Source organism: Durio zibethinus, chromosome 10 (genome assembly GCF_047325235.1).
Source record: "Durio zibethinus cultivar Kanyao isolate XHJ-2024 chromosome 10, ASM4732523v1, whole genome shotgun sequence".
NCBI classification, from domain to species: Eukaryota; Viridiplantae; Streptophyta; class Magnoliopsida; order Malvales; family Malvaceae; genus Durio; species Durio zibethinus.
The window spans coordinates 26,841,075-26,858,120 of NC_143171.1; the positions used below are offsets into that span (position 1 = coordinate 26,841,075).

At 36.3% G+C, this 17,046-nt stretch overlaps 2 protein-coding genes across 6 annotated transcripts; both read right to left on the minus strand.

Annotated features, from left to right (window-relative positions):
- Nucleotides 1-326: 326 nt before the first annotated feature.
- On the minus strand, nt 327-3,047 carry LOC111292668 (WAT1-related protein At3g28050-like). The gene is made up of 7 exons (XM_022885163.2): nt 2,687-3,047; nt 2,545-2,607; nt 2,268-2,381; nt 1,762-1,996; nt 1,402-1,560; nt 932-1,083; nt 327-833 (listed from the first exon to the last, which is right to left on the minus strand). The coding sequence occupies exons 1-7, from the start codon at nt 2,872-2,874 to the stop codon at nt 692-694; spliced, it is 1,053 nt and encodes a 350-aa protein (XP_022740898.1). The 5' UTR covers nt 2,875-3,047; the 3' UTR covers nt 327-691.
- Nucleotides 3,048-3,451: 404 nt separating this feature from the next.
- Nucleotides 3,452-16,788, minus strand: UVH3 (5'-3' exonuclease family protein). Of its 5 annotated transcripts, none has more exons than XM_022883569.2 (18): nt 16,655-16,788; nt 16,326-16,576; nt 15,718-15,881; nt 15,558-15,630; nt 11,125-11,202; nt 10,887-11,008; nt 10,679-10,805; nt 10,431-10,505; nt 10,272-10,325; nt 9,529-9,713; nt 7,550-9,341; nt 6,854-7,048; nt 6,259-6,344; nt 5,718-6,036; nt 5,473-5,609; nt 5,179-5,263; nt 4,456-4,989; nt 3,452-4,348 (listed from the first exon to the last, which is right to left on the minus strand). In XM_022883569.2, the coding sequence occupies exons 1-18, from the start codon at nt 16,740-16,742 to the stop codon at nt 3,704-3,706; spliced, it is 5,010 nt and encodes a 1,669-aa protein (XP_022739304.2). In that variant the 5' UTR covers nt 16,743-16,788; the 3' UTR covers nt 3,452-3,703. The 5 variants fall into 5 exon arrangements, with proteins under 5 accessions (XP_022739304.2, XP_022739311.1, XP_022739313.1 ...); XM_022883576.2 differs by having other exon boundaries at nt 15,718-15,929; nt 16,655-16,779; XM_022883578.2 differs by having other exon boundaries at nt 10,679-10,797; nt 15,718-15,929; nt 16,655-16,760.
- Nucleotides 16,789-17,046: the final 258 nt, after the last annotated feature.

A 17,046-nucleotide genomic window follows, 5' to 3' on the forward strand; every position in this document is an offset into this window, starting at 1 on the left:
ACGATGGATATGTAAAAATTTAAACTCGTGTGAGGTATCTTTTACTAAGCAAAACCGAGATAATACCCAATTGTTATGAATGATTTATTGTCTGATTCAATATTTTTCAGTTTTGGAGTTAGTATATAGCATAGATATTAATATATCTGATTCAGTATTGATATTGATTTTATGCTAATGTGACCATGACCCACAGATATAATTCTCCTTCATACAGTAAGAGATTCACAATTCCACATTCTCTCTCCAGAAAAAGTGATTTCATTCAGTGAATTGCAATTTCCATAATAACTCGCATAAATTTAATATGACAGTAAGAAAGTTAAACTTAACATGGATGGTAAATCAATCCATGGTTATGTTTATAGAAATGGTATTGGTAATATGATTGTTTAGTAGCTAATGCTTTGATTGATAGTATGGGAAATGTGGGAGCTTAGAAACGGCAAGAAGGATACTTCCAACATGCTCCAATGGAAGCAAGAACTTTAGCAGAACTTGCGAAACTGAAGGATTTTTAGAACATGCTTCAATGAAATTTTCAGGAAAGAGTAACAAAACAGTCCTACCAACTACTACTACTACCGTGGTACAAGATGTGAAAATCAGAACTGCTTCTACGGGTGCAAGGGTAGATAAAATGACACTCACATGTTTCCCCCAGCAAGATAGACAAATTTTGTTACATGATTCAACGGCTCTGAATAAGAGGGGCCTTTTGGCCGGATGATTCCAGGTGAGAAACATCATTTTCCAAGACTATGTTCTTCTCTTTGGCTTGTCCCCACATCACAGTATAGAATCCAAGTGCAATAACTCCAGATCCAACCACACTGCAAAGATAGAGATAAAATTTGATCACCAGTCCTTAATAACTTGGGCAACTCATTAACAAGTACTTCTAAGTTGGACTTCAAGCAGACTGACATACCTGCCCAGATAAAGAGTATCACCAAGAAATATGAATGTCAGGATTACTGCAACAACAATTCCCAAGGGCTTGAACATGGCAACATACACTGGTCCCTTCTTCTGTAAGCACCATGTATGGATAGCAATACGGTATAAACTCCCAAATATGGCCTGCAAATAATCCCCATATCGGTACATGGAAAGAAAATTGTTGGCGCTGAAGAACGCAAAATTTGTTATTCATTACATGTCTTGTTTTCCATTTTGTTCTGAAGTTCTTTGGCCAGCAATAGGAATCTTAAAGACAACAGAACACAGGTTGCTATTCAACCCTTTTTTGGATTCTCCCAAATATCAATTTATAGATTGATTTTAGCTGAAAAAGTGATTCATCCGACATCAAACTGTTTTAAACATGCATGTGAAATTTCTAATTCATTAAAGTCTGTAACAATGAAAACATCATCAAGGCTTTGATGTTATGATTACCGTGCAGACAATGGCAGCGACTTCAACAGTAGACTTCAATTTCCATGCAGTTGGATTTCTTTCCAAAATTAGAGAGAAAACCAAAGATTGGATAGCTGTAAAGAACGTAAAGAAGAAGACTATCGTCATTTTATCTGGATACTCCTTAACGGTGGCTGCCTGAAAGCATGAAATCATGCCAATTATTATTCTTGATAATAGATAACATATGATAATTAATTCTCTACAAAATAGTATTATTTAGGTCTAATATCACAAAATGACTTTCATAGCAGAAATTTTTGCCCATTTACCGAACAAAAAAGGTCTTAGAATGTAAGAGTATTAGTGGTAAATTCAAGCAAAGTGTTCATGTTTTACCTGAAAAACATTCCATGTTGCAGATGAAAGGCAAACCAATAAAATAAGAAAGCCTCCAAGAATCCACCTAGATTGCTCTGAGTGAAGAAGGTGCTGAGGAAAGTTTGAAGGAGATGAAGTTATCAGAACTGGAGGACCCTTATAGAGAGTCACTACAAATGCTCCTGTTACAGCTACAACAGCACCCAAGGCTTTTGCTTGACTGCTTGATCTTCTTAATTCTAGCTTTTCCATCCTATAATTCAAGCATCATCAAAGATGTATCAGACAGGGAAAAAAAGAATTTCATCAAGGAAACTGTCTGCACCACATGCATGAAAACAGAAAACACCATTGCAAAATACTTGATATTCAATTAAGAATTTCTAATTCTTAACTCTTTACATTCTTCATTTTCTTTTATTTGTTTGTTTTACATACTGGGAGTCTGAGATAATTGAACATAACCTAGATTTATTTAACAGTAAAAGGTTTCTGCTGAAACTTAGAACATTGTTCCTTACTACCTGAATATGACTGCAAACAGGAAAGTGAAAATGGGGATAAGATTTACTAAAGCGGATGAGAGAGTAGGAGAGCTGTAATTGACTCCAGCAAGATATATAATCTGTCCTGAGCTTCTGCAAGAGAAAATTTCTGTTGTCAAACAGTTTGTTTCTTTTTGGAGCATAGATCTCAAAATGGAAAATAAAATTCCAAAAGATTAAAAGGTTGATTGTATGAGTTCAACCCATATGCCAAATTTCAGCACTAACATCAACAGTGTTCAATTTTGCCCATTACCCTATAAAGCCTAGGAGAAAGAATCTCCAAAGCAGTGAGAAAGTCAGAGGAGCTTGCTTATTTCTGCACAAGTAAAATTCACAAAGGTTGGAAACAATTCTTACATATAACATCAAAGTTTTTTCAGCTACAAGCAACATACCTGCAAAAGATGAAGCATGGGAGAAGGATGAAAGTACCAAGAGCGTTGTAGTAGACAACTGAAACGATGTTGCTCATTCCTTTCGTCAAAGCTGCTTTACTGATAACTGAAAGACCCACATCCGTACACTCCACTGTTATCATTGCCACAAAAGGCGCTGCATTCCATATGTAAGAAGTTAACCCCATCTTCACCCGGAGGTTTTTTCAGGCCTTTTTTTTTGCCTGATAACTTCCCCTACTTTTGTACCTGCAAGCTGGAGGTAGACAGAAACATATGGATATTTTTCCTTCAAACAAGGAAAACAATACATTGCTCAAGCATGATGTGTCTGTCCCACATGGAAAGCAACATGTTAGATGCAATACGTTTGATACCATGTGTCCTTAAATACATAATGCCCCAAAAAGACAAACAGCCTGACCATTTCTTTATCAGCCACTTGCATCGAGCAATAATATAATTGATTTAATAGATTAAAATTCATCATTTTTAATGAAAAAATTTTAAATTTAAATATCATTAAATGAAATTATCTCAAATACATAATTTAAAATTATTTATTTTAAATTAAATTATTAAATATATCGTATCTTACTTTAACATAAAAAATTGGATAACCGGCTTATTTTAAATTTTGCATACCACAAAAATAAAAATAATATCCAATTTTTTTTAAAGTAGGGTCACATTTGAGAGCCAAATCCAATTGAATCCAAACAATCATCGACGAAGTGAAAAGACAATTATATCATCACGGAGTGCTTGTTGACTTGATAAACCATTTTCCCCATAATGAGTCGAAAATAAGTTGTCTAGGACTGTACTCCGTACATATTATATGGCCCCTGGTAACAGAAAATGACAGATATACACTCCAATACCCTCAAATTTCAAAGAGACCCCAGGCCCAGAGTCTGGGGAAATTTAATTTACAAGTTCCCAAGAAACAGGCACAAGATGGGCACTTTACAGGCTCCAAAATAGTTACAGACAGCACAAAAGGTAAACTGCGGTTCACCTCTTCCTCCGATTTCTCTTCAAGGTAGGCATTGCACTTAGACCACCATTGAATGTTGTCCCGACATCATTTGTGGTTGAGTCCCGAAGAGATGCACTTTTCTTGGAATCATCTTTATTTGTTGCATTTTGTTGGTCCAGATTCAGCTCAACAATTGGTTTATGTGTCTTCCCTCCATTTTGGAGTCCATCCAATGATCCTTCAGCATTGAAAGATGGTCCGGCTGAACCAATGTTATCATCAGCTTTGTCCGTAGAAACAAAGAAACTTGAAGAGTCAGTTGCCCCGACAGGATCTTGGTAGTAAGCAGTGTCTAGGTCCTTCATAGTCTCACTTTCTTCCAAGCAAAATCCACCTCCCATTTTCAGGTAATCGTTCGATGCTTCCGCTTCAACATCTTGGCTTGCATCAGGTTGACCAATTTCTGTTTCATCCATGCAAAATCCACCTCCTGTTTCAAGATAGTCTCTACTGAAGTCCTCAAGAGAAGGAGCTCGCACTTCAGGCAGGTTCTTTTCATTTAGATCATCAGCTGCTTCTTTTTCCATTGCCTCTTCACCAACGGATTCTTTATTGCTGAAGCCAACCTCGTCTGCTAGGTCATCCACAACGTAATTCACAGGGTTTCGAGTTCGCATTGACTGAAGAAACAAATAGGATTGAAGCAAACCATTAATATCTCAAAAACGAGTTCATTTGGAGCTTTGTCAGGAGGAGCAATTAAACCACAAAACAGAAGATAGCTTACCCTTCGCACTTCTTGTGGCCAATCTAACTTCTCCCCATCAACTTCCTTGAAATCTTTGTCACTATCACCGCCAGAAAAGCTAGTTTCAGACTGCTGAAAATCAGGACTTGCTTTATGCCTTCTTCCTGCACCATGACCTCTACCTCTTCCACTCCCATGTGATTGTTTATTGGCTTTTTGCCTGCGAGCTGCCTGCAGTTGTGGTTCTGGAGTGATCATCTCAGATGGAACATGCTTTCCAGGGTTCTGCCTTTTCCTTGATGACTTAGGCACTGATTTTTCCGTGGATTTGATCTGACACCGAGAAACAATGTCCTCTTTCCTGTTTGAAGGTTCCCCTGATTTATTATCACCACTTTGAACTGGGCTAAGTTTTCTCTTTTTCCTACTTTTAGAAACTTGTTGCATGGCATCATCTATCAACTCTGAGGATTGATTTCCAGTGATTCCTTTAACTGCTTTCTTAATTCTCTTGCTACGAATTTTAGCAAATCTTTCATTGAAAGTGTAAAAGGCTTCCAGTCGCAATTGAGTCTTCATCAAACAAGTAACATATATGGTATCAGGAACTTCATCTATGACAAGTCCATCAAATCACAAATGAAGAAGCATGAACAGTGACCACACTAATCTTGATTCTTTACTTGGTGATGCTTCAAATGCTTTCAAGTGCATCGTGTGCACACCATGTACATACGAGAAGGAGAAAAATAAGTCTCTAACCTCACGTTTTTCGTACTCCCTTAAAACGGGCAGTAGCAACTCATCTGATTTCTGACTACCCCATCCAAACTTCTCCCAGCACAGTCTGCATGCAATCAAAGAAAATCATAAACAATTATCAAATACGTTTATTCAATTCACACAGCATACTACAGTAAGAACCCCAAAAGTGTTTATATTGTAAGTCTTCTTAAAATGTCAGCTAAAAGTCAGAACCTTGAAAAAAATTTAAAGGCAATAACATGTGGTTATTAATTTCCTTAAAAGCGAAGAACTAAATGTAAGGTAACCAACTTGCGAAGTATAAAAAGATCAGGCCTTCCCCATGTAAAAGGCTCAGTTGACTTATCCACTTGTGGAGAAGAATATGCAGAAATAACTGCCTCACTAGGGAAAGATGAAGGTATATGCCAGTTCTTGCTCACATTTCTCTGTACATTATTAGATTAATAAATTTATAAATGAGAGAGAAAAGCAAAATAATAATTTTGTGATAATGAAGGCAATAGAAAAGAATAAGCAGGAAACAAGGTATTCACATGCTTGTCCATGAAAATCTGCTTCATGTCATCAATACAATCTTTAGACTGCTTGTTTTCGTCAGCTTGAGAAATGTTCTGATCAAGTGAAGACACTCCTTCAATGCTGCTTACAGAGTCTATCATGCTGGTTTTTGCACTATTTACATCTTTGTCACTGAATTTTGATCCTCTCTTCCTTGCACTAGATCCTTCTTGCACATTAACCTTCCCCAAGATGGTAGGATCTGGGGACTCAATCCACTCACGAAATGTATGAAGCCCATCTTCTTCTGGGAATGCATTTACAACCTCGATAGCATTAACAATGCCAATCCCACTGCAATAAAATGTACATAAGTTAAAGACCAAGTAATTAGCAGGCTATCAATGCAGAAGAGCATCAAACTAAGAACATAATATTGATAAATGAAATGCAAAAATTCAAAACATAAAAATTCCAAATGAAGCAGGTCTCGGAAAAGCGTTGGCCATAATAAGTTAAAGTTATATTTCTTTTAATTCATGAAATCAGTAGAGCAAAAATGCCACCATTATTTACCTAACCCCCTCAGTATAGTCACTCCCAAGAAGCAATGCCATCCGTATTAACTTTTCCCTTGTTAATCCAAGCTCCTTTTCAATGTCCTGGACCAAGAGAGAGACAGAGCAAGAGAAATAAGCAAACCAAAAAATGAAGGGGGGCAGGGGGAGGATGGGAAGGGTGGAGAAGAGAAACATAATGAACACAACAAGCACCGAATGCAGGCCTAAATTATGCAAAAAGGCCAATAATGAATAACTTTTTGTGGAAAAGGGAATTAAAAAGAAGCAAAAGACACCTCACTAGGACAAGGCAAAAGACGTACAGATTGTATATGTGATAAGGATGCTAGAGAACCAGCAAAAGGAAAAAGGACTGAGAAAATGGCAGATGAATCTCCATTACAAAGATTCTAGAAAAACTATCAAAACCTTTGAAAAACCCAAATCCACCCAACAGGCAGCACCCTTTTACTGTTATGAAGCATCAAAAAAGAAAGAGAAAAATATGTATAAAATTAAATAAACACTATGAAAGAGTTTCTTAAAATGAAAAGTAATTGAGGTACAAGAAGAAAATAAGAACTCTTTCATAGCTTTAACAGAATCCAGACCTGCATAAAATAAGTCTCCACATATTTCCGATCATCAAATATATTCTTGTAAACACTTCGTGCCCCAAACAAGAATACATCAGAATCATCAGTGACAACACCATCAACAAGGTTAGTCAGCTCCATATAAGCACATTGAGCTTCTGCCTCCATTGGTGCAATAATGTAGGGTAAGCCAAACATTTGCAGCAGTTCCTGCAGAGCATCATGTGCACCAAAATAGCCGCACAGACATTAACTAGAGAGCCTTTTGGGAAGAGAGAAGATTCAATAGAAAATAACATCCAAATAACCTTAAATCCCTGAATATTGATCATACCAAGTTAGATACAGCTTTCATGCCTGTTCTACCATGTTATACCCCTTCCATTCACTTGCTAGTGCCCTAGTATGTAAGTTACAAGAAGAGAAAAATAACCAAACAGGGGTGGCAATGTACTTAAATTCCAACTTCTATGTAGATGCCTCATGGATTTTTATGTGCATATTAATTGTCCAGACAGATAAAATAATTTAAATTTTTTGCCTCAGCCCCTTGTAACTCTATTTTAGACTACCTTTCCAACAATTTTGCTTCCACATGTTAGTAATGATTCTTGAATCCATAAAAGATAGCTAACAAGCCAGTGCAAGCAATCTGTTGATCATGACCATGGATGTTCCTTTAAAATGTAAACTGAAATCCAGAAAACAAACCTGACACTCTGCAAACATCTCACTACTAACAGATTCTGCATTTCGTTCAAGCTTCCTCTGCTCATCTCCTAGATCCATACATTCTCGACCTAGAACTAGCAATTCCTCATCCAAACTAGCCTCTGTGAACTCAATTTCTGCATTGTCATTGCCCTTAAATGTAGACATGTCTGTATCCTGCTCTGCTTCATTGACACAATTTTCATAATTTTTATCCCTCACTAATTCTTGCTCAATGTGAATATCAGATGTTACTTTATTCACAGATGACTGCACAAGGGCAACGGATGAGTCAACTATCTCAATCGATTGATGCAATGTTTTAGCTTCAAAAGTATTTTTCTTATCTTCACCCATAATGCACTGTTCACTACTTTTCTTATCACTGACCAAGATGGATGGTTCACCTTCAGAACCATTTTTCTTATCAACCAGAATGGCACCAGGAAGGTCATCAAGTACAGCATCTAAACTGTGAGAACTATTCTTTGACCAACTGTTAGAGACGGTTGACAATCCATCAACCTCATTAGAAGCATCCAAGTTTTTCCTTGGAGGAAAATCAACCTCCGTTTCCAATGTTGTAACTAATTCTGTACTTGCATTGTGCCTTGATTGTTCAGAATGAGGACCATCAGATCTTTCACAGGGTTTATTTAATAGCGTCCTGTTTTTATCAGAATTATGAGCTACAGGTGACAACCTCTCTGGAGAATTAAAGGTTTCCAACATACTTCGCTCATCCACAGTATACAGCTTCTGAAATCTATCTAAATTTTCAACAGATTTATTCCACTGAGTAACATTATCCCCTGGAAAACCTGGTCCACCCGTATTACCTTTTTCATGCAGAGATTCAAAACCTTCATCCATGTTTTCTCCAAAGGTTTTTGATTTATCAACTTCAGAGGGAAAATAATTAGATTTTTTGACATCTGAATATGTGAGACTTCTCCGTATTGCCTCCTGCAAATCAGCTTCCTCTTCCAAATAACCTTTAGAGAACATTCTTCCTGATTCAACAGGGCCAGAGGAATTCTTGGGAGCATCAGAAGGATCTTCCTCCCATTCCACTTCACTCTCATCAGTACCATTGCTTTCCCTATTCGAGGGATTATTTTCAGCATTCATACAATAAGCGACACCATCCAATTTTCCTTCAACCGTTCCTTCCTCCCACTCACAATCTGAATAAGAATCTGAAGCTTGCTTTCTCGAAGGTTTCTCCCCCGGAGAAGGTAGTGTTACAGGATCTCCTGCTGCTAAACGTGCAAAGATGTTATCATCATCATCAAAAATACCGGTCTTTCCATCATCTTCAAAAGTTATTTCCATACAAGCTTCATTTTTAAAAGAAGACTGCTGGTTACTCTTATTCAAATTTACAGATTCACAGTTACCATCATGTGAAGCTTCCACAAACAGGATTTCACTTGATGAACTCTTTGAAGGGCCAATTCTGTTCCTATCTGGCACAGACTGCACATTCACAGCCTTATTTGAATTTGTTCTTTCCTGCTCAATCTCTTTCATCAAATCCAAGTTCCTTTGTAAATCACGAGTCATACGAATCCCCATACCTCTCACTCTACTGACACGTACATGGCCTCTCTCATCAAGATATGTCCCAACATCTTCATCAGGAGCACTACTAGGTTCATTGGGGACTGATTCTGTCACTATATTGGACTTACTGATTGATATACCGCTATTCAAAGAACCTGAAGGATGATATGAATGTATCTCCTGCTGCTTATCTTTATCTCTCTCTTTTCTAGCAGATGTAAGTACCCTGGCAATTTAGAATGTACAACCCAACAAAGTTATTATTCCTGTATAATGCAAACCAAAAGAGAAAACAAGCAAAGAGCACCTCCTTGTTTGAAGAAGATACAAATCAAGCATTAAGACCTGGTTTTTACTAATAAGATCATGACTTGCATGGTCATGTTGAAAACAACAACAAAATCACTACTTACTGTTTGTCTCCAGTAAATGATGATGAAAAAATAAATTCTCTGTTGGCTTCAGAGGCTATCCTTGAAGTTTGTACACCAGCCACCCCTCTCCCAGCAGCAGCTCTCTGCACTTCATCTATCTCTCGACGGAAAGCAACGGTTTTAAGATAAGACTGTATTTGTAGCTCAGAGAATTTTTCAGGTGCCTGAGCAGAAACGAATAAAAGAATAAGACCCATAAGGTCCAAATAAAGCTACCAAATCAGAGTGAGCATGGTAAAGAAACACATCATTAATGTAGTTCCCATATTCATTTTAAAAAAATTAAAATCAAATGATATTAGAGAGACTATATCTACCAAAATATTCAGCAGTATTTCCCAATTCTACCAAACTTCATGACACATAAAAAATGTAGGCTTCGACCATACTTTTCCTGTGTTAGGTTAGACCTAGCATAGTCATTAGCATATGAAACAAATCCACTCTCTAAGACTTTGTGATATTAATGATATGAGATTAACATGCTGCTTCCATCATACTGAAACAGCTCAGCATTCAATGTCTATGGAGGGAGAGGGACAAGTTTCTTAAATTATAAACCAATAAATATGCATCTAGTCGTTGTTATTGAGTAAATGACACAGACACAAGACAGTCTATCAATTAAACCTTCAGGAGAATCCCTATTGCTTGGATCTTGCAATATGTTATGCATTTATTAAAATGATCCCCATTGCATATTAAATCAACAAAGAACATACCTTTTTTACTTTTTGATACTTCTGTCTGTTTTCAGCCATCAACCTTTCCCTCATCTATAATTGAGGATGTAGCAACAATCATCAAAATATATTGTGAAGGAGAAGCTAGAAATCCAGAAATGACAAGAACATATAACCATATACATATAGATATTGCACCTGAACAAGAAGATCAAGTTGCAGAGATGGAGGCAAAGCAGCTAAAACAGCAGGATCAACATTCCCATGCATTGGCTAAAAATAAACGAGCTTAAAGAAGATTCATAAATATAAACATAACAAAAAGCTGTCACAAAAGGACTGAATTAATAAGAACATATAATCACAAAGGGAGTCTTTTTTAGCAATACACAACAAAACATTCATAACAACAGAGTCTTCATACTTTTCCAGAAGGAAAAACTTACAAGCATCATCTCTTCATCTTCATCTTCATCTTCATCACCATCTTCCTCAGAAGGGATGGATGCAACTGATGTTGATGCATTGTTAGCTAAATTGTTATCTTCCTGTGCCGCAAGAGTTGCTGCCAACCTAAATTAACTCATTAAAACAATAAAAACAAACTATTCAAACTGAATAATTGATCTAACTTCAATTGCAAATGTTGCTCACATTTCATCCAGCTTTTCCTGATTGTAACTACTTGATGGCATAGCATCATGTTCTGTGTTACTCCTCTCCATGTTAGATTGATCTAGGTCACTGGAGAAAATCTTCTCACCTTTATCATCATTCTGCAATTTAATCAAAAAAACCAAATGTTACCTATATCAACCATCAAAACAAAATAATATGGAGAAAGCAAAACCTGGAAGACAGACTCTCAACCAGAGGATATATTAGCCACCACCTGCTTAAGAAGATGCCGTTGCATAGACTGTGGCAAAGCAGCTAAAACATCAGGATCAATATTTCCGTCAATCTCTGGCTGCAAATGAATCAAGTACAATAACCATCATAAACTACATAAGTTGAAAATATTAAAAGCACTGAGTAGTGTGGGAAAACACTTATTTACAGCTGGTTGTAATCTTGTAATCTGTATATTTATATTTGTATCTCTAGAATTAAGTATTTGTATCCCTAGAATTAAGGAAGATTTAGTTTCCTAGTTTAACCCCCAGTTAGTTGTATATAAACCTAAGATTCTTGTATAATTGTAGATAAGCAGTTTTTCAATATACATTCAGTTTCCACATGGTATCAGAGCTTTAGGCTCTTCTTGGGAAGAAAAATTTTCAGCCTTCATTGCTGACCTTTTTAGGCCTTCATTGCCGACGTTTTTAGGCCTTCATTGCCGAATCCTGTTTAGGCCTTCATTGCCGAACCCTTTCAAAGAAAGATATCACTATCACCCAATTTGAGGAAATGTTAACTAGGAAAATCACTGAAGTACTACAGATGTCTCAGAAACAAGGAGAGTTCAACAAGGAAGAGATTGAAAAGCTGAGAAACTTATTGAAAATCCTTGAAAAGCCTACTATGGTATGTTCTTTGGGTAAAGTTTCTAGTTCAGGTAAAGCTTCCGGTTCTCATGGATTAAATGTCTCGGCTAAGCTTATTACGAGTTCTTGGGTCATTGACTCAGGAGCCACAGACCACATGACACGTTCCCCACAAAAGTTTAGTACATATAACCTGTGTCCTAGTAATAAGAAAATTGTTGTTGCTGATGGTTCACTTACCACAGTGGCAGGATTAGGAGATGTTCAAGTTAATCCCTCGTTTGTTCTCAAAAATGTTCTTCATGTTCCTGGATTGTCTACTAATCTGATATCTATACAAAAACTTACCAGAGATATGAATTGCAAAATAACTTTTTATCCCTCTTATTGTGAATTTTAGGATCAGAGTTCGGGGAAGATGATTGGACTTGCTAAAGAGAAGGATGGACTATACTATCTTGAGATATCGAATAACACAAGTAGTATCAAAAATAGTTTACCTTTGTCATTTCTTTCTGAAAAATCTTCCAATAAAGACAAAATATGGCTTTATCATTTTCGTCTTGGACATCCTTCTTTTGGAACCTTGAGAAACATGTTTCCTTCTTTGTTCAAAGAATTAAATGTTGAAGATTTTCATTGTGATATTTGCGAATTTGCAAAACATAGACGTGTGTCTTTTCCAATCAGTAACAAAAGAAGTTCTACTCCTTTTTACTTGATTCATAGTGACATTTGGGGTCCCTCTACAATTCTTAATATTTCTGGTGCGAGATGGTTTGTTTCATTCATAGATGATTGTACTAGGGTCTCTTGGGTTTTTTTACTTAAATCCAAATCAGATGTGAATAGTGTGTTTTTAAGCTTCCAAAACATGATCCAAAATCAATTTGGAGTAAGAATCAAGAGATTTAGGTCTGATAATGCAAAAGACTACTTCAACCAGAGTCTATCCACCTATTTCCAAAAAGAGGGGATTATCCATGAGTCATCTTGTGTTAATACTCCACAGCAGAATGGAGTGGCAGAGAGAAAAAACAGCCATTTATTAGCCACAACCAGAGCCTTTCTTTTTCAAGCAAATGTACCTAAATCTTATTGGGGGAAGCTGTTCTCACTACCACACACATTATAAATAGGTTACCTTCAAAAGTTTTGGGATTTAAAACTCCTATGGGACTACTCTCACAATTTTATCCCAACCTCAATACCACAAACAATCTCACACCTAGGATATTTGGTTGTACATCATTTGTTCATGTTCACAGTCATAACAGGGGAAAGTTGGATCCAAGAACGATTAAGTGTATTTTTGTGGGGTATTCTTCAACTCAAAAAGGATATAAGTGATATCATCCTCCTACCAAAAAATTTTATGTGTCTACAGATGTCACTTTTGAAGAAAATAAACCATTTTTTACTCAACCTTATCTTCAGGGGGAGACTTCATTCATGGAATATAAGGATAAAAACTTCTTTTTGCTTGATTTGCCCCCTTCTTCAACATTTACACCCATTAATTCTTATGAGTCGAAACCTGTTTCTGCTGAGCCTAAGTCAAACATTGAATTTGAGTCTGAACCGATTCCAAATACGGAAGATGTGACAAAGGATAATATTGTTCTTGATTCTATGAAGGAATTACAGGTGTACTCAAGAAGGAAAGTTCCAAATCCTGAACCAGTGCCAGTCCAAGAACCTGATCCTAACTCTGGAAATGAGGTAACTACAGTTTTTGACTATGTTTCTCAAAATGAGCATGAATCTCCTAAAACTATAACTAGTGATTATGATTTGCCTATTGCCATTAGGAAAGGAATCAAAGAATGTACCAAGCATCCACTATACCCAATATCTAATTTTGTGTCATTTGAACAATTCTCACCATCCCACAAAAATTTTCTTGTGAGCCTAAACACTATTTTTGTTCCAACTACATTATCCGAGGCATTATCCAGTGAGAAATGGAGGCAAGCCATGAAAATAGAAATGGAGGCCTTAGAGAAAAATCAGACATGGGAACTGGTAAAGTTGCCTAAAGGAAAAAATTCAGTGGGGTGTAAATGGGTTTTCACTGTAAAATACAAGGCAGATGGTACTGTTGAAAGGTATAAAGCCAGGTTAGTGGCTAAGGGCTACACTCAGACCTATGGAGTGGATTACCAGGAAACCTTTGCTCCAGTTGCCAAGATGAATACAGTTAGGATTTTGTTATCATTAGCTGCAAATTACAATTGGCAGCTTCAACAATTTGATGTAAAGAATGCTTTTTTACATGGTGATTTGGAAGAAGAAATATATATGAAGGTTCCACCGGGATTTGGAGGTCATCTAGAAGCAAACAAAGTATGCAGGTTAAAAAAGGCTTTATATGGCCTTAAACAGTCTCCTAGAGCTTGGTTCGGGAGATTTGCCAAAGTGATGCTAGCAATGGGATATAAACAGAGTCAAGGATATCACACATTGTTTATCAAGCACTCTAATTCAGGGAGAGTCACAGTTCTATTAGTGTATGTTGATGATATAATTGTAACTGGAGATAATGAAAAAGAGAGAGAATCTCTAAAACAGTGTTTGGCTAGAGAATTTGAGATAAAAGAGCTAGGGAGATTGAAGTACTTCCTAGGAATTGAAGTAGCTCACTCACGGCATGGTATTTTTATCTCACAACAGAAATATGTGATGGATCTTCTGAAGGAAACTGGGAAGCTTGCATGTAAACCTGCAAATACCCTTATAGATCCTAATCATAAAATTGGAGAAGCTAATGAAGATGCTGCTGTAAATAGAGAGATGTACCAAAGATTAGTTGGAAGACTCATTTCTCTCTCACATACTAGACCTGATATAGCATATGCTGTGAGTGTGGTAAGTCAATTTATGCATAGTCCTAAAGAAATGCACCTACAGGCTGTTTACCGTATATTGCATTATTTGAAGGTCAATCCTGGGAGAGGTATCTTATTCAAAAGAGATTCGGGGTTAGTTCTAGAAGCATATACAGATGCTGATTATGCAGGTTCAGTAATTGATAGAAGATCTACCTCAGGCTACTGCACTTTCTTAGGTGGTAATCTTATGACTTGGAGGAGTAAAAAACAGAATGTGGTGGCAAGATCAAGTGCTGAAGCAGAGTTCAGAGCAATGGCTCAAGGAATTTGTGAACTACTATGGTTAAAGATTATCCTAGAAGACTTGAAGATCAAGTGGGATTGACCAATGAGACTCTACTGTGATAATAAGTCTACAATAAGCATTGCACACAATCCTGTGCAACATGACAGAACAAAACACATTGAAGTAGACCGGCACATAAAGGAGAAACTAGACAGTGGGTTGATTTGTACACCTTATGTATCAACCAAGGGCCAACTTGCAGATGTGTTGACTAAAGATCTCAGAAGTGCAACATTTCAAGAAATTATTTCCAAGCTGGGAATGGAAAACACCTATTCACCAGCTTGAGGGGGAGTGTGGGAAAACACTTATTTACAGTTGGTTGTAATCTTGTAATCTGTATATTTATATTTGTATCTCTAGAATTAAGTATTTGTATCCCTAGAATTAAGGAAGATTTAGTTTCCTAGTTTAACCCCTAGTTAGTTGTATATAAACCTAAGATTCTTGTATAATTGTAGATAAGCAGTTTTTCAATATACATTCAGTTTCGACAAGTAGTACAAAAAAACCTTGTATTTGACAATGTAAAGATAAAGTACTTTTGTAACAAGTACTTGAGTAGTACTTCCACTAAAGTGGTTCAATCTAGCGGAAAACCATGAAAAGCAGTACTTCCATAAAGATAGCAACTACAAGTATATAGTTAATAAGCTCTTACAAGTATTATCTCTTCATCTTCATTTTCATTTTCACTGTGACCCCCTTCCTCAGCAGGAATAGGCACTTCTGATCTAAATAATAAGAAAAAGCCCATTTAACAACAAATATGGTAAAAAAAATCCTGAAAACAATAGTCAACCATTTAATCTGCAGCTTACTTTTCTTTCAGCTTTACATGATCGGAATTTGTCAATGCCACATCTGTAATGTTAGCATCATACTGCTTATGCAAAGAAACCCTCCTACCCTTCCCATTATTCTCTTGCATTTTCCTCTGGTTCTCAAGATCCTTTGCCAGCTCTTTCAGTCTCATTTGCTTTAGCTATTAACCGCCAAAACATAGAACAATAACCCCAAAACGAATTAAATTCTGAACCCAAAGAGAGAAAAAATCATTTTCTCCACCACACGTTCAAAATTATAACAAGGCAACAAATAGAAAATAAATTAATTTAAAAACAAAATTTGTAATTTTTATTCAATTCAGTTACTGCAAGTTTTAAAGTTTTTTTTTAAATTAAATTAAAGAAAAAAACTAAAAAACCGCATTGATGAAAAACAAATACTATGTTTTTAAAGAATTAAAAATTAAAAATTTTACTTTTATTTGGAACATTTGCATTCAATTATTCATTTTTAATTAAATACAATTACTTTACATTTTATCTTTACTTTTCTAATTAGTAACAAAATAGTAATAACCATATTTAACCTTAAAACTCAGCATTTCAAATAAAACCTTAAAAGAAAAAATTAAGAAATTTACGTGATTGAGGAGCAATTTTTCAGCAGTTTTACGGATCTTAGCTTGGGCGTTTTCTCGCTGGCGACGGCGAGCAATGACGGTGCGGCGCTTGAGAACCGGTGTGGCACCATCGAAGACGAAAACAGGCTTAGTTTTTAGATACAAAAGCTTGCAAATTCTCCTAAAAAACCCTAACAAATGGGCGTTCCGAACCATTTCTCCTTTCTCGTCTCGCATCGCTTTCATGAATTGAACCATCCAAATACTCGCATCTTCAAAAAACAGAAAGAAAAAAGTAAATAATTTACTAAAGAATTTAGAAGTTTTAGGGTTAGAGATTCGGGGATTACCGATGGCGAGTTTCTTTCCGGCTAGGGTTTCGACGGACACGCGGCGGCCGACGGGAGCCAGTAGTTCCCAGAGACCTTGAACTCCCATATTCTTTTTTGCTTCCTCAGCAAGATTTTTAATATTTTTTGTTTTTTGATCGATTGATAGAGTTACTTAAAGTTCGTTACCGTTGCCGCCAGTGCAATGAATAGAAACTACGTCGTTTTTGCATTTTTCTTTTATTCATTTCCATTTTTTATTTGGCTTTTGATCTTAATTACTAATATTATTTACTAACTTACTACTAAATCAATGGTTTTTCTTAAATTCGACACTTAATGGAAAGTCAAAATCAACATTCAATTTCAAAAGAAGTAAAATATATTAGATTCGATTATTTTGTTTATATATA

Excerpts from the sequence above, each read along its gene's own strand:
- LOC111292668 (XM_022885163.2), bottom strand. The coding sequence starts at position 2,874 with ATGGGGTTAACTTCTTACATATGGAATGCAGCGCCTTTTGTGGCAATG. Across the intron at positions 1,997-2,267 it reads CTGTTTGCAGTCATATTCAG|GATGGAAAAGCTAGAATTAA; the intron begins GTAGTAAGGAAC and ends CTTGAATTATAG. Across the intron at positions 1,561-1,761 it reads CAACATGGAATGTTTTTCAG|GCAGCCACCGTTAAGGAGTA; the intron begins GTAAAACATGAA and ends TCATGCTTTCAG.
- UVH3 (XM_089767042.1), bottom strand. The coding sequence starts at position 16,742 with ATGGGAGTTCAAGGTCTCTGGGAACTACTGGCTCCCGTCGGCCGCCGC. Across the intron at positions 11,009-11,124 it reads AACGGCATCTTCTTAAGCAG|AATGATGATAAAGGTGAGAA; the intron begins GTGGTGGCTAAT and ends ATTAAATTGCAG. Across the intron at positions 10,806-10,886 it reads CAGGAAAAGCTGGATGAAAT|GTTGGCAGCAACTCTTGCGG; the intron begins GTGAGCAACATT and ends GAGTTAATTTAG.